The sequence below is a fragment of the Bison bison genome, unplaced genomic scaffold (assembly GCF_000754665.1).
Source record: "Bison bison bison isolate TAMUID 2011002044 unplaced genomic scaffold, Bison_UMD1.0 scf7180017864530, whole genome shotgun sequence".
Classification (NCBI taxonomy): domain Eukaryota; kingdom Metazoa; phylum Chordata; class Mammalia; order Artiodactyla; family Bovidae; genus Bison; species Bison bison.
Window position 1 is genome coordinate 6,049,216 of NW_011495080.1, and position 17,796 is coordinate 6,067,011.

A 17,796-nucleotide genomic window follows, 5' to 3' on the forward strand; every position below is an offset into this window, starting at 1 on the left:
TGCAACTGTTCAGCAGATCATCTATTTATTCACAAAGCAGTGTTAACACATTCACCAAACCTGGGATCAGAACATTACTCATACTAAGAAAGAAAACAAAACCCTAAAAAGTCCATACTGATAGGGCAAAAGTGAGATAAAACAGAGGATCATGAGCGGGGTGAGGAAGATTACAGAGCACACTCAACAGAGCCCAGCAATGTAGAACACTAATGATGTCAGAGGATACCTGATGCCCCCAAAACGTTTCTGTTTAAACATTCTAGCTGGCCCGTGCCAGGGGTTCCAGACCTATCTCATGATCTCCACTACAGGATCCGTGTTGCTACAGAAGAGGAGAGTAAAGGAAGGGGTAGGACCCTGAAAGGTTGTAGTTTCTTCCTTCATACATTAAGAAAAGGACTCTCATGAAATACAAAGCTCCTAAATCTTAGCTGATAACCAGAGAAATACATATTTGGAGAGATAGTTGCTAAGCATGGTAAGGGAAATCTTGTGTCGAGGACTCCTTATTTATATACTTATGTTCATCTCTTTTCTTTTGCTTTGCTCTTCTCTGCTTTTCCCTTGGCCTTTGAAAAGTACCTTATCCTTCTTAGGTGTGAGTTTAATTATATTAAAATAAAGTCCATCTAAACAGAAAGCTCTTTGTTATGAATATGCTCCAAATGTCTATAACGGTACATAAAGTGTTTTAAAATTCAAATTAATCTTAGAGATAAAATTTCAAATGACCTGAACAAGGCAGCTCCCTATATAGCTTTTGGGTAGTATCTTATATCTATAGTTTAGGCTTAAAAATTACATTTCAACAATTATTTTCAGATGGTTTATCTAAAAAGGATAATGTTTTAAAGGAAAAATGCTTGTGGACAATGGGATGGCTGTGTCAAGATTTTTTATTTTTTTCCTGGTCTTTACCATGTAGGGTAACAGAAGTAAAGTAAAATGAGTAAGTCTCAACAGTTAAATAAGAGTGGCTTTCCTTCTTCACACTCTGTAATTTTCTAAATTTCTATGATAAACATAATAATACAAAACCAATAAATGTTATTATTTAAAAGTCCCATTAGAGATGTTTAACACTCTTCAACTTTCAGATGAGCTGGCTGCTCTAACACCATGTTTCCAGTCTGGGAGATGTTCTAACAGAGAGAAGGAACTATCCACAGCGTCAATAAGCAGATCCAGAAAGACAGATTCTACTGGCTGTGGATGAGCTGCACCTTTCTGCTCAACCTAATCTGCAGTCCAACTTTGGTTCTGAGGATCTAGCTCTATCTTTATCTAAATGGATCTTAATTTCTGGCCAAGAGATACTTCTAATTTCTAAGAGTTGACAAAAAAAAAAAAAACTCTAACATCTTTCCCAAGCTGCATTCATAAGCCCCCCAACCTCCCATCTTTTCCATTGAAAAGGTGGAATATTGTTTGTTGCCAAGACCAACACAAGAAAAGGAGGCCCTAAGTTTTCCTATACTCTTCTTCTGAGGCTGCAGACTCAGCTGTGGGAAGAAATCTCATTATAAACAAAAACCTATTTCCATAAAAGAATCTGCTCACAGAAAAATGTCTCTTTACAGTTTCTAAACTGAGCTATACGGAAAATTAATACTATATTATTTAATTTGTTCACTTCAAAAGATATTTTACGACAAGTCAGAAAAGCAAGCTGTCTTAAAGAATAACACAATCACAGTGTATCTTGGTTAGGCTAAATGTAATGCTTAAGAAAGTGAGTCCACTTTTATTTCTCTAAATGTGTGGTTTACAATTGAGGGAAAAATTGTTTTAAAACTGGTTACCAAAATCATTTTTCTGGGAAAGGAAAAAAAAAATCTCAAAAAGGAGACTACATACATGACTGTTAAAAACATAGCTTCTCTCCAGAAGACTGCTCACATTTAAACTTTTAGACTTTGATATTCTACTATCAAATTTGAGGTTTATAGCTAATGTGTATGTGTAAATCGTATCTGACTCTGCAAGCCCATGGACTATACAGGCCATGGAATTCTCCAGGCCAGAACACTGTGGAGTGGGTAGCCTATCCCTTCTTTAGGGGATCTTCCAGATCCAGGAATCAAACCAGCGTCTCCAGAAAAGCCAAGTGAATTTAAGCTAAGTCTTTATAAAGGTGCAAGTATCCTAAGACTTTTAAAGTACACAATTTAAAAAATGTTCAGTTCAGTTCAGTCGCTCAGTCGTGTCCGACTCTTTGTGACCCCATGAATCGCAGCACGCCAGGCCTCCCTGTCCATCACCAACTCCTGGAGTTCACTCAGACTCATGTCCATCATTCTGTCCTGTTTCCCCCCCTTTTACCTTAAGAAGGTAAACACAGCCAACTACAAGGCAACATGCTGAAACAGTCACTTGCCAAAATCTGATCTCCTTTGCTGCAAAATGAATTTACAGAGCTCTGCCAGTTACCGTGGAATTAAACTCATTCTAGCTACTTTCTCTAATGCAGTCACTTCACAGATGGGGAGGAAACCTAAAGAACAAACCAAAATTATTAAGTACTCCTAATGCCAAGCCCAGAACTCATTTACTTCCTGGCAAAGTTGAATAAACAGAGACTTTCTAGAGTATGTATAATTTATTTATTTTAAAACACGGAAACTAAACTGATATCAGTTCAATTCTGTATGGGTTAGAAGTTAAGCATGAAATGATAATTTTCTTCCTAAAGGGCTAGAAAATGAATGCCAACCACATGACACTAGCTGAACTGTAACAAAGGTTTTCTTGAGATTTGTTAACAAAAGGAGAGAAATTAAGCTCAAAATTGGCTACTTGAGTAACTCCTTAATCATGCACAAAGGCCTGTTCAGTACATCACACAGTGTTTTTCCTTTCTGCCAATTAATTTTGCATTCATTAAGCACTGAATGAAACTGAAGAATGACGATCTTTTCGGGTTGGTATTCGCGTGGCAGACAGCTCAGATATCCAAACTAACTGCTGTGAATGCTAGCATCCCAGATGGTACAGAGCTGTGTGCAGCAACAGCTTAAACTTGATAAAAAAACAAGTTCCCTGGGAGCCCCCAAAATTTGTGTGTTAAAATGTTTTATTGCTGGTTTTTCCTCTGGATCCTTATCAAGGAACTGGCTGTATATAAGAAACTGCTCACCTACTTTAAGATCTAGAGCCCATTATAACTGGATTTTCTGTTTCAAGATCTGCATCAGCTATTTGGGACAGCGAGAAATCAACTAACCAAGAAATGCTGCTTTCTAAAGACTGTTCAGAATAACTGAGCTTTGATCCCTTTTGACAGGCTTCTTCTCAGCACTGCAATAGATTAATTTATGGTTAGAAACGAAGAACTTTCTTTCTCATTTAGATCTGTGGACCTTCAAATCCATGGGCAAAAAGCTCCTAGTTTTCCTTCTCTAACAAACCCTCAAATCTCCTATATAGATCTGTTCCTGAAGTTCAATACTTTCAAGTGAAAATGCCAAACAGTCAAAACAGGACATTACATATAATTGTTTAATAGTTCATCAAAACTGTTTCAACAGCAGATAAAAAGAAAGAGAAGACAAAGTAGTTCATAATTCCAAGTGATACAACTGGTCTATTTCCTTACTCAACATTTCCCCCTTTATTGTTGCTAACCCTGTGGCTCTCAGGTAATATCCACGTAACACTGTGTTTACAATAAAGCTAGGCAGTGTTTGAGGACACCATAGTACGTATTTGGAAGTCTTACTTCCAGAGAATGGCTACTGTGGAAGATAAACTAGAATTACCCTTTGATTTTCAGGTTTTTACGTTATGAATTGAACTGGAGTTCAAGATCTGTAACTTCAGAGTTCTAAGAGAAAAAAAAAATACGGATTCCCACAAAGGCATCTCTGTGTTCTATGAGAAAATCTGGTTTACTATCATTTCTAATGGCTCCTTAGGTTAAGGGCTGTAAATCTACTGTCAGAGAATTTACAGGATTTATCACTGGCAATGACTGGGTAGGATTTAGCTATTTAAAATTTGAGCTAAATTCACATTCTTTGTTGTTGTTGTTATTCTTTTGGGCCATGTGGTATGGCTTATGGAATCTTAGTTCCTTGACTAGGGATCAAACCCAGGGCCTTGGCAGTGAAAATGTGGTGTCCTAACCACTGGACCACCAGGGAATTCACTAAATTTACATACTTAAGGTGAAGAGACATTTATAAGACTGTACTACACTTTTAAAAATTTATTTATTTTTTTGGTCACACCAAGAGGCACGTGGGATCTTAGTTCCCTGACCAAGGATCGAATCTGCACCCTCTGCATTGGAAGCACGGAAGCTTAAACATTAGACCACCAGGGAAGTCCCTGTACTATTTTAAGAAAAAAAAAAAAAAAGAATGAATACCAATCATTTCATGGCAATTAAAGCTATTCCTGATATTCACTTATCTCAGAAATTGAAAGTCAATTCTTAACACAAAATTCAACTTTAGCAGAAAATCAGTGCTACTCAGGGGAGGTAAGAATAGGGAACTGAAAGTTACTCAGTGTCCGACTCTGCAACCCCATGGACTATACCATGGAATTCTCCAGGCCAGAATACTGGAGTGGGTAGCCTTTCCCTTCTCCAAAGGATCTTCCCAACCCAGGGATCGAACCCAGGTCTCCAGCATTGCAGGTGGATTCTTTGCCAGCTGAGCCACAAGGGAGGCCCAAGACCTCTGGAGTGGGTAGCCTATCCCTTCTCCAGGGGATCTTCCCGATCCAGGAGTCGAACTGGGGTCTCCTGCATTGCAGGTAGATTCTTTACCAGCTGAGCTACCAGGGAGGCTCTAAGAATAGGGGGAAAGAGGCAAAGAAATACAAAGACAACAGGCAAATGAAAATTCTGGTGATGTGCTAAATTCCATGAGCTCTGCTATGAAACTTGCATCTCATCTATAGTATAACTATACTTCTTAGTGCCAGGCAAAGCAACACTGGCTCTTCATTTAAAGAATGCTATAAGCTATAAGCCATATTACTATCCCCCAAATGAAAATGATTCAAGCACTTTTATAGCAGTGTCTGAACATTATAAATTCTTTAATAACATATGATTTTAAATTTCACTAATCTATTGTCATTATCAAGGATAAAAGAGCATGTTTGCTTCAGAATGATTTTGAAAACCCAGGAAGTCTAGGGCTGAAAAAGCCCCGAATAAAGTTATAATTGCTAAGAAAAATAATGGAAGCACAATTCATAGTATTTGGGGGATAGGAAGAAATCAAGGTTTAAAAATTATGTATAAATAAAATCTCTTAAGACAGCTTTTTTTTTTTAATAAAAAGAGCATTTAGTGAAGAAATCAATAACTGTAGTTATGAGTTCTCCCTGTCAAAACAAACAGTGCTGACTGATATCATCAGCTGATCTAGCTGGCTCCTAATTATTTCAACAAACATCAAAATTTTCACCTTCAACTGAATTACCTCCAGATTAGAAGTTTGGGGCACCCATATCATTTCAGCATTAATACAAACCACAGGGAGATATAGGCCATAGTCAAAAATCGCAAAAGAATAATGCTATTTGACTAATAAGGAATACAAAAAATTTGAGTGAAAGAACCTGAAGACCTAATCTACAACTACTGTTATATACAGACTCTCTATGACTACTCCTCTAGTAACTATGAACTTTTTCTAAGAAGCCTGTGTATCTCAGATTAAGGATTATCTTAAGAATTTAAAACTTAATTAAAGTTCAGGCTAGAATTTCTGCAAAAGTTTGAAACTGCATGTGCTAAGTCGCTTCAATCGTGTCCGACTCTTTGCAATCCTATGGATTGTAGCCCTCCAGGCTCCTCTGTCCATGGGATTCTCCAGGCAAGAATACTGGAGTGGGTTGCCATTTCCTTCTCCAGGGGATCTTCCGAACCCAGGGACTGAACCTGCATCTCTTGTGTCTCCTGCATTGCAGGCAGATTCTTTACCACTGAGTGACTGGGGTATGAACGTGTATTTTTTGAGAGGGGAAAAAAAAAAGATTACAAAGGGTATATTTTTTAATAGCTTGATGATGTTTAAAGTACACATTGTATGATCCTCTCCCATAGAAATCATTTCAAACCGTAATTCTCAAGTGCTTTGTAACACCCAACCAGCTAAAGAGGTAGCACGACATTCAGCTAGGAAATAATCAAACGCCCCACAGTTACCTAATGAATTTCATCTTGTGTTAAGAATAATTATAGGGTAACTCCTTACATGACACTGAGTTTAATTCAGAAAACAAAATCAGAACCACACTGCTTTATAAGTGCTTTTGAGCCATTAAGTATCATCCACAATCTAGCACTGTGTCTCAAACTAGTTTCTGTTTATAAATTAAATTTTACAACTGTTTTATTATCTGAAACTCTATTAATGTATCTCTAAATAGCACTTTTAAGGCAGATGTGAAGAGATCCACTAGAAAGATAAGTTGGCAAATCATTTATGTTCAAGACATATTTCACTGATGAATGTAGTTTTATAATCTTAAAACACTGAGCTCTAAACACAACATGCTTTTCTGTGATAAATCAGTGTATTAACTTTCTAATGTTTTCTATCAGTTTTAAAGAAAACCAGGTCTAGAAGACAATCTTGCTAAAGGTTAATACTGTCAGCTTTAGCACAGAGCGAGGCACCCAAGTCTCAATTCCTTTGCTTCACAGGAGGCCAATACATGTGAATTATTCAGGTTGGCCACATGAGGTCTCTGTCATTCCACAAGATCCAAGTGCATTTTGGAAGTATCTTACAAATCAGATAATTAATTTATCACGAGGTACAAGCACTGAAGATAGTGTTAGAGCCTAGTCTATTTCTACTTTATTATTCTGGAATAATATATTCCAGTGGAAAAAGGAGAAATGGGGATGAGGCTGAAGTCAGGGGTAAGGTAACTGAGCAAACTGTACTCCACTAACGAACGCATCTAGCACCAGGGTGTCTCAATGGGGGCTCACTAAGCTAGGATAAAAGGATTTTTAAGTAGTAAAGCATAGATATTTGGCTACTTGAACAATGTATATAAATACCAAATTAAATTGTATACTACTAGAATACTTGGAAATACATGTAGCTTTTCACTAAATATATAAACAAGTTACACCTCAGGGTTCAGATGTCAAAAGTGAGCAGAGTGTCAATCTTGGTGGGTATAATGAAGCCCTACATTCTCCTGCAATCATTACCAGCACTGCCCCAGGGTACAAATTCTGATTTACCTAGTCAATAACTTCCTAAATACAGTCTATGTCACTTAAGCAACACTAAATGGTTTGCTATGACTCAATCCTATTTTAACACGTTAGTGATAAATATATATAGAAGTGAAAAAAAGAGAAAAGGTTTCACTTAAAGTGAGGAAAGATGAAATTAGAACAAGAGTATTTAGAAAACAATCAGTAGAAAGTCAGTTAGGGAAAAAAATAAAAGCAAACAAAATAACTGAGTCCAAGAACTAAGTTTCCTTCAAATTCGGAACCTAAAGAACTACAGGAAAAAAAATGGCCAAAAAAAAGCGGGGGGCGGGGCGGGGGGAACCACCATAATAAAGTAACTATCCTCAAATTAAAATAAATAAATAAATTAAAAAAAAATAAATGGTGGAGGGGAGCAGAATTTCATTTGGTTACTGTCTTTAAAAGTGCCAGAAATCACAGTGAGTAAAACTAGAGCTTTTAAATTTAGAAATTCTTTCCAAGTTCTTTCCTATCAACTCACTGATTTGTACTCGATTCCTCAAAAAGACTTCACTAGATTATAATATGAACAATAATGTTTTATGTTCTTGACTGTCACTTAGGGAAATCTTTTAAGGAACTGTATAAGTAGTAAGTAGATTCTACTTGCTCAACTGTAAAGTCAATGGGTTATTCTGCAGCTACATAGTTCGGTACTTCCTGAATTATGTACTGTATCTTTCATAAATCTAATTGTTTTATAAATCACTACTGATTGCTTTGGAATGCTTGAAAAGCCAAGGACTCCAAGATTCAAGGCTAGGAGTAGGAGAGATATATTTCTATCCATCTCCAAAAGATGAGAAATCATGCAATAATGACTAACTGAAGAGGGATCTCAAAGTCTCATTCTTATACATGAGACTCTTCAAGAGTGCAAATCAATTTCTTCTTTCTTTGGTGAGGCCTAACCTTGCTACTTGGGACATACTAAATTCTCTGAAGGCATTCACTTGGAAGAGCCATTGGACTGGTAGACATTTATTATACTCAGTCTGCTTTAAGTCTGGTAGGTATCAGTTGCATACAGCATACTTCTTGGCCAGGTTTAAGTTTCCTATGCCACATTCCACAGCACCTCATGGAATACAAGCCTCCAATCTTCACAACAAAAGGAACTGTGGAACTGCCTTTCTTCTAAATAAAAAAATATTTGCACCATTATTTTTCTTTTTCTCTATTAAAAAAAGCCTGGTCTATGTGTTATATGAAATGCCTGTCAGTTGTAGTCCACTGGACTACAAACCATTATTCTTTAAAATATCAGTATATAGAAGCAGACGTAGGGAGCTAATGTATATGGAAATAACGCAGCTCTGGAACCCATTCTCCCAAATGGAAACGCTATAAACAGACAGCATTTGTAGGAAGAAACTGACAGCATACAGAAGAAACTGAAGCCCTGGCCCTGAATAGCTCTGCCAGGGGAAGGAGTCCTTTTCTTCCAGAACAGTATCAATGAATGTATCAGTTGCAACCAGAATCCTCCTGCTGGTAATTTTGAGAATGGCCCTTAAAGGTTCTGAAGTATATTCTCTCCTCGGTTTAAGGTTTCTGTGACTCAAAGTTTTGTAATAATCACTACAAAATGTATCATTATAGGAATACTATATACCAATCTTAGATAAGTACATGGATCAATCTCAGGTTTTGCCTTTTAGTTCTATGACAAGGAGCCCTCTGTCCCTCCTACTGTGTAATGTAATACAAGACTCTAGTCAACAAAGACACATATATCACTTAAACATACAGCAACTGCCCTACAGAACTATATACTGTTAAGAATGAAGTACAGAGGTAACAGATGATATAAATCACTTACAAGCAGTTGGGTGATGTAAGGTAAAGTGAAATGGGAAGAAAAGAAAAAGAAAGAAAGGGCAAAACAAGCCAACAACAAAATCCCAATCCTTGTAGCACTGAGTCCGTGAACACGGCTTACTTGTCCCAATTTTAGAAAAATGAAATAAAAATCAGAAAAGGGTATACTGCCTGATTATTTTTTTCTTTTATACTCATGAATTCTTAAAAGTTAAAGTAAGAAAAAATATATATTTAATGGAAAGTATATACCAATTTCACTTTATTAGCCTAATTTAGGAATGGGATGAGGACGACGGGGTCAAGGTCAGGTGTGAAGGAAGAGGGTTAAAACTCGTGACAGCAAAGATCCCGTCAAAACTCTGGTGCAGTCCTCAGTCACTGCAGCCTAACTGTCAGTCAACAGAGCTGAAATCCAGAATACCAAAAGCAGACTCCTGTGCTCCAGTTCTGTCCAGAGACTCTTCAGTCACAGTGTGATGAGGTCCACCAGGTTGCCTTTAGGAGGAGTCATGCTGTCAGGAAAGAAATTTACTAAGGTGTCAAAGAGCTGAGTTCTTTGAGCATAGGTGTGATCCACGTCCGAAAAGCCTGGTGAAAGAGAGATAATAAAGAAACTCATCCACTGTGTTTAACGCTCTACACATAACAGTAAAGCTAGTTGACAAAAGCAGCAATGTATAATGGAAAAATCAAAACCAAATCAGGCTTTGAAACTGGAGAGCGATGGGCTCTGATTCCAGTTCTGCGACACAGCAATGGTATGATCTTACGTAAAGTAAGCAGCCTTTCTACAACTGTTTCCTCAGCTACAAATCTGTGATAATCCTGTTTATGTCATAACCTTTACAGTACAGATTAAATGCACTTATCTGAATACCACCCAGCAGAATGATTAGTATTTGAGTAACTAATATTGATTTCTCTTCCTTTCTTTGTAAGCATTTTCCTCTTCTAGTCCACTGAGGAATTTTCATCTCTTTTCTTTTTAATGTTTTTGGCCACTAAAACTGTTTTGATAATAAAAATCTAATAAAAATTAAAGGGGTCTTTAGAAAGCAGTGGGCTTCCCTTGTAGCTCAGTCAGTAAAGAATCTGCCTGCAGTGCAGGAGACCTGGGTCCGTTCCGTGGGTCGGGAAGATCCTCTGGAGAAGGAAATGGCAACCCACTTCAGCATTCTTGCCCAGAAAATCCCACGGACAGAGGAGCCTGGTGGGCTGCAGTCCATGGGGTCACAAAGAGTTGGGCGTGACTGTGCGACTGACACTTACACTTACTTAGAAATCAGTATAAAATCATTATGCCACTGAGAGCTGGAAGAAGTCTCAAAGAACTGAGTGAAAATTCAGATAGTCCAGAAGAATGTCCTCCCAGAGGATGGAAGCAACATTTTTAATTGGAGGGTTATTGCTTTACAATATTGTGTTGGTTTCTGCCGTACAACAAGAAGCATCAGCTGAACTATACGTGTATCTCCTCCCTCTTGTGCTTCCTGCCCCCACCCCCATCCCAGCCTCTAGGTCAGCACAGAGCACTGAGCTGGGCTCCCTGTGCCATACAGCAGCTTCCCAGTGTTTCACACATTGCACTGCATATATGTCAATGCTATCCTCTCAATTTATCCCACCCTCTCGTGGCATGTCCACAGGTCTGCTCTCTAAATCTACGTCTCTATTCTTGCACTGCAAATAGGTTTATCAGTACTATTTTTCAAGATTCCATATATGTGTATTAATATATGATAATTGTTTTTCTCTTTCTGACTTACTCCATTACTTTTTGAGTACCTTCTCGCTTTCTGGCACAGTAGGATCTCCAAGCTTATCTTTACACAGCTTTGGAATCTATCATTTTCCCTAACAGCTCTAATTTCTTTTAGTGGCAAATGATTTTTACAAACCAAGATCAGTGGTGCTGTTTCTAGGACTTATATATATGTACACATATAATACACATATCTCTTTTAAAAAGAATAAAATTATTATTCCATGCTTTTACTGCTAATATTTTTTAAGGAACCTCACGGGATTCTTCCTCTCCTTATTTCATTCCATATTTATATCTCCTTTCTCCTACTAGGGAAACCATCTCTCTCAGCAATATCATCATATGTATTCATTTGCTCAACCTAAAACACACACAAAAGAAGTTCCAGAATTACTATACCCAAATCAGTACCAGCAAAATTCAAGATTTCCTTGCTTTTGCTATCTTTAGAATATACTTCACTGACAGTATACAGTTTAAGCTGTACTTAAAAGACTTAATTCTCTTTTTTCCCCTATTGTCTGATTATGTCACAAATTTGATAAACATGTTTGTTTCTGTTCACATTCAACTTCAGGGCATTTACCACCTTTGTTTTATTTGTAAAAATGTTGTGGTATAAAAAAATGTTGTGGTATATTGTATTTTTAAGAGAGGACATTGATTCTGTGGTAGTAATTATAATATCATTTTCATGAGATCAAATGATGTAGGAGGGAAGGATATAAACACTGAGTCTCCTACTACCTGCTGGGTTCTTCATGTATGACCACATTTCACTGTCACAAAAATCATATGAAGCAGTTACCATAAACTCCAATTTCAGATGAGACACTTGAGAGAGATTCAGTCATTCAATAACGTATCACAGTTGGAAAGGAAAGAGAATGGAGTGTGAATCCATGTCTGTCTAACTCTAAAGCTCATTTATTTATTTTTATCAAGTATTTGAGTACTTATTAAATAGAAAACCTATCTTTTATTTTTATTCACCATTTACCAATAAGGAACGTAAAATTTACACTATCATTAGATGAATGGTTAAATTATGGTAGATCCCCATTATGGGACATTGTGTATCACTTACAAATACAATAAATCTAGTATAGTTTCACATAAGCATCTCCAAGCCACATTGTTAAATTTTAAAGAGTTATGTGGAGAATACACATTTTTATATTACATAATAAATAGAACCAGAACACATAAAACCAAACATCTGTATGTGTGTGTGTACACGTATACAGTTGATCCTCATTATTCACAGATTTCATATTGTGCATTTGTCTACCTGCTAAATTTGTAATCCCTAAATCGGTATTGTGCCACTTTTGTGGTCAATCACAGACAGTGATTGGCACCAAGTGGCAAAAAAATCTCAGCAGCCACATGTAAATATACGTTCTCAACTGAGGTCAAACTAGTTAGTGCCCTGCCCATTTGTTTCCCCTCTCAGACTATAAACAAGTGGTCTTCTCACCATCTACTTGGTGTCATGTTCTTCGCAGTTTGTGTTTTCTGTTGGTGACTTCACTGCTTAAAATGGCCCCCAAGTGAGGTGCTGAAGTGATGGCTAGTGTTCCTAAGTGCAAGAAGGCTGTGATGTGCTTTATGAAGAAAATACACATTAGATAAGCTTTGCTCAGGGTGAGATACAGTGCCACTGGCATGAGTTCAATGTTAATGAATCAACAACATAAATATGTAAGTAAGGTATGTTCCTGCTGTAACAAAACATTATATATTAATTAGTTGAAAAAATTCTGTGACAAGAGGCTTGCAGGACCCTAACTCTGGTATTTTCCATAGGAGCAATGGGTCAGTATTAAACAAATTCAGGGTTACAGGTAACTGTATAGAATATTATTGTGAATTGTGGGAATCAACTCTATCTGTATGCCTGTGTGTAAAGATCTGCCAAATGCAAGTGGTCACACTTGAAGGAAGGAGACAGAGATTGAGGGAAGTTGTTCAAAGACAACCTGAATATTAAAAAAAAAAAAAAAAAAACCTTTAAAATGTGTGGGGCACCAGGAAACTCAGCAACGGGATCATTACTACATAAATGGTAGTGACAGGACAAAAAGGCTGTACTGATTTTAACTTTCATGTTCTTAAAACATACCTTGCTGAAAATATGCTTTTAAAATTAGCTAAAAGTCAGAAGTCAAGCTTCAAAGTGTCCACAGCCATAGCCACAGCAGCCTAAGCTAAAGAACCTCGAAGTTTATTTTTCTCCGAAGTCAGTCATTTTTCAAAACTAAGACAATGCCAGCAGTTTGTAAACCATTTTCCATCTTTCTAAATTTTTAAATTACAAATAATATTAGCAAATAATTTTTAATTCTAAGAGGTTAAGATAAACTGGATGAATTCTGAAGAAGTCAGAAATTTTAGTTGAGCCAATTTTGGGGGAAACATAATTTAGAAAATGAAATAGTTATTTATACATGAAAAGTGTACACATCCATACATTAAAAAAAATAACCCACTAGATTTAAATTCTAAGTGGAGTGAAGGTAAATCAATCAGAAAATGAACGAGAAGAACTAGGAACTCTAAATAGGCCTGAAACCTTATGAAAAAGACTTTTTAAAACAAATGTCAAATTTCTCCTTATGAAAATTGGCATATGGCCTGAATTTACTCCTTATTCAAATTCACCAATGTTACAAAGCTTACATTTATAAGGCAGGTAACAGAAGTGGTACTCTAAATAGAACACTTACTAAGCATTTCATTTTGCTGTTTTCAAGAATACTTAATTCTCTTAACAACCTGAGGTCACTACTCTGCTTACCTCCATTTTACAGATGAAGAAATTAATGATTAATGATTAGAAAGGTGACTTGTTCAAAGTCATTTTTAAAATTAGCAAGTGGCAAAGCTGATATCTAAACCTAGATTCTGACCCTTAACCACTATACTACACTCTTCCCTCTTAACTACTACATTGCTTCCCTTCAGACAAGGTAGGAAACAAAACTCCACAGAACATTTCCCTTTTTGTATTTATTTCTGTTGTGTCTGTACTGATCTCAGTCTATCTAGATAAGGTCTGTTTAGAATCCAAGTAAGACAAACTGTTCCTGACAAAATATATTAGCTGACAGTGAATAGAGCAAAGAAAAGAGTTAAGCTAAAGGTAAAATATTTGCTGACAACAGTTTAATATATTTAAATGACTGCCAAGAAATTCTTGTTCTAAAGGCTAAATATAAGTCAGCCAGAGACATTTTAGTGCTATCCACCATTAAAATAAAAATAATGGCTCTGGGCTGCGGTATCCATACATAACAAGGCACACATTCACTCAAACTGAATATCTATGTGCCAGGCTCCCAGTTTTCTATCACTAAATCCATTTCAAAAGATAAAATTCAAAAGGGCATGAACTTTCTAAAATAATGCCTATAACTGACTCTATCTCAGGGTTGAGACTCCTAACAACCTGAATACACTTAAAAAATTTTTTTTAAACTAGTTTGTTTATTTATGGCTGTGCTGGGTCTTTGTTGCTGTGCGTGTGTGGGTCTTCTCTAGTTGGGCGAGCCAGGGCTACTCTTCACTGCAGTGCACAGGCTTCTGCTTGCGGTAGCTTCTCGTCGTAGAGTGAGGGTTCGAGAGTGCAGGCCCAGCAGTTGTGGTGCGTGGGCTTAGCTGCCCCGTAGCATGTGGAATCTTCCTGGACCAGGGATCGAATCCATGTCCCTTGCATTGCAAGGCAGATTCTTAACCACTGGACCTCCAGGGAATTCCTTCTTAAATAGCCTTTCAGTGTGTGGAATGGTGGTAAACAATTATGTAAATTTTTAGAAGAACCTTCTGAAGTTACGTTTTATAGCGGTCCTCTCGCTCTGTGGTGGAATGTTAACTCATGGTAAGTATATCAGTAATACAGTCTGCATTCCAAAACAATGGTACACAAACTATTTGACCAGGCTTCTGTGCCGTCTATTTGCATAATAACCCAGCGACTGGTATAACAGGAACTGCAAGCTGACCCATGAACTGGGAACTGATGCCAGTTATCAAGAATTTTTTGCATGTTACTTTGAGATCTGTTTCATTTGTTTGGATGACATCTCATCTAATGTTTCATTTTGAAGAAATCAAAATCAAACCTCCCCAATGCTAGGGCATATGGCCAGGTAAAGTACACTGCAATACTTACCTAAAGCTGTGAAATCTGAACCAGATTTAAATAGAGCTGAAGCTAGGAGCTGAAACTGTGGGGAAAAAAAGAAAGCAAATTAGCTTAGCTAGGTAGTGCAGTGCCAGTCACTCAGTCGTGTCCAACTCTGCGACCCCATGGACTGTAGCCTGCCAGGCTCCTCCAATCCATGGGTTTTCCTAGGCAATGATACTGGAGTAAGTTGCCATTTCCTTCTCCAAGCTAGGTAAGCACACTGGAGAAAAAAAATTCCTATAATTTCAACCATTTAGTTACTGGATGTCTGTCCATATGTATTGCTTGGGTCTATTTACCAAACAGAAAGACTGAAGGCGGGAGAAGGGGACAACAGAGGATGCGATTGTTGGATGGCATCACCAACTCAATGGACATGAGCTTGAGTAAGCTCTGAGAGTTGTTGATGGACAGGGAAGCCCAGCATGCTACAGTCCATGGGGTTACAAAGAGTCGGACACGACTGAGCGACTGAACTGAACCAAACTGATTCACCACCAAATAGCGGAAAGAAGAACATCGTATTTAGATTAAAGAACATGCTAATTTTTTTTACTGGACTCTCTTATCATTTTTCAAAATACTAGACTAAGTCCTGGAATTATTTTATTTTAAAAATATATTAAAGTATATACTTGTTAAGGAACAATTTAGTCCCTAGTACTGTGTTCAGTCGTGTCTGATTCTGTTGGAATCCCCTAGACTGCAGCCCACCAGGCTCCTAAGGAACAAGAGGTCAACTGAAATAAAAAATTACTGCTACTATGTGATCCAACAATTTCACTCCTGAGTACATATATCCAAAGAAACTGAAAACATTAATTTGAAAAGATACATACACTCTGATGTTTCATAGTACCATTATTTACAATAGCCCGATATGGAAGCAACCTAACTGTCCATCAACAGATGCATGGATAAAAATGTGGTATGTATACACACATCCACACCCACAACCCCCTACACACTGGAATACTACTCAGCAATAAAAAAGAACAAAATTCTGCCATTTGCAACAACATGGATGGATCTGGAAGGTGTTATGCTAAGTGACATAAGTCAGACAGAACAATAATACTGGATGTCAACATTTACATATAGAAACTAAAAAATAAATGAATGAATAAAACAAAAGAGAAACGGACTCACAAACAGAACAAACTAGAGATTACCAATGGGAACAAAGAAAGGGTAGGGGCAAAACAAGGGTAAGATTAAGAGGTACAAACTACTATATATAAAAAACTAGACACAAAGACATATTAAACAGTACAGGGAATATAGCCAGTATCTAACAATAAATTTAAATGGAGCATAATCTGTAAAAATACTGAATCACTATGTTATACATCTGAAACTAATATAATATTATAAATCAACTATACTTTGATTACGGAAAAGGCAATGGCACCCCACTCCAGTACTTTTGCCTAGAAAATCCCATGGACGGAGGAGCCTGGTAGGCTGCAGTCCATGGGGTCGCTAGAGTCAGACACGACTGAGCGACTTCACTTTCACTTTTCACTTTCATGCATTGGAGAAGGAAATGGCAACCCACTCCAGTGTTCTTGCCTGGAGAATCCCAGGGACGGGAAGCCTGGTGGGCTGCCGTCTTTGGGGTTGCACAGAGTCGGACACGACTGAAGCGACTGAGTAGCAGCAGCAGCATACTTTGATTAAAAGAAAAAGAAAATTACTTATTTGGGAATCTATCATAGAGAGATTGATGCCCAAAATACAGTTACTGAACTTTAGGGATGGCTTATACATAATATAAATTACAACTTAGACTGGTATTCCATGGTATGTATAATTGTAGTGTTATATAATTATATAATTTTAAAGGTTCAAAGTGAAAAAATGTTGTAAGTGTTGATTAGATTCTCAGATTAGTCAGTCAGTTTAAATCAGACAACGTAGCTGAATGACGACAAAATAAAATAAGACAAAACTATTGCATCGGGGTACTTTAACAAATTGGTAAAGAAAAATTTAGGCTTCCCTGGTGTCTCGGACGGTAAAGAATCTGCCTGCAGTGCAGGAGACTTGGGTTTGATGCCTGGGTTGGGAAGATCCCTTGGAGGAGGGCATGGCAACCCACTCCAGTATTCTTGCCTTGGAGAATCCCTAAGGGCAGAGGAGCCTGGTGGACTATAGTCCATGGGGTTACAGAGTCAGACATGACTGAGTGACTAAGCACATAAGAGAAAAATTTAGGAGAACTATTTATATTTATCTTGAATGAGGATTCTGGAAAACAGGTCAGGTAAAAGTCAAATAAACAGAATCTCAACAGAGTTACGTGACACTTTGCAAAGTTTGAGCCACTGATGCCACTGATTCTTCAGGATGAATTTCACACACTTGTAGCCTTTAAAATTTCGGTATCAGTCACCTGATTAATCATCCTTTGAATGTAAGAAACTGGACAAATAATCCAGAAGCAACTAAGCAAGAGTTAGAGGGGGAGTTCAGTTCAGTTCAGTTGCTCAGTCGTGTCCGACTCTTTGCGACCCCATGAATCGCAGCACGCCAGGCCTCCCTGTCCATCACCAACTCCCGGAGTTCACTCAGACTCATGTCCATCGAGTCAGTGATGCCATCCAGCCATCTCATCCTCTGTTGTCCCCTTCTCCTCCTGCCCCCAATCCCTCCCAGCATCAGAGTCTTTTCCAATGAGTCAACTCTTCGCATGAGGTGGCCAAAGAACTGGAGTTTCAGCTTCAGCATCATTCCCTCCAAAGAAATCCCAGGGCTCATCTCCTTCAGAATGGA

At 37.7% G+C, this 17,796-nt stretch overlaps 1 protein-coding gene across 5 annotated transcripts in view; it reads right to left on the reverse strand.

Moving 5' to 3' along the window:
* Positions 1-9,297: 9,297 nt before the first annotated feature.
* The window catches only part of MKLN1 (muskelin 1, intracellular mediator containing kelch motifs), a 386,334-nt gene continuing 377,835 nt past the window's right edge, over positions 9,298-17,796 (reverse strand). For all 5 annotated transcript variants that reach the window (XM_010831658.1, XM_010831662.1, XM_010831660.1 and 2 more), the window contains 2 exons: positions 15,007-15,061; positions 9,298-9,655 (listed from right to left, as the gene is read on the reverse strand). In XM_010831658.1, coding sequence (XP_010829960.1) covers positions 9,534-9,655; positions 15,007-15,061 — 177 coding nt within the window. In that variant the 3' untranslated portion in view covers positions 9,298-9,533. The remainder of the gene's footprint in view (positions 9,656-15,006; positions 15,062-17,796) is intronic.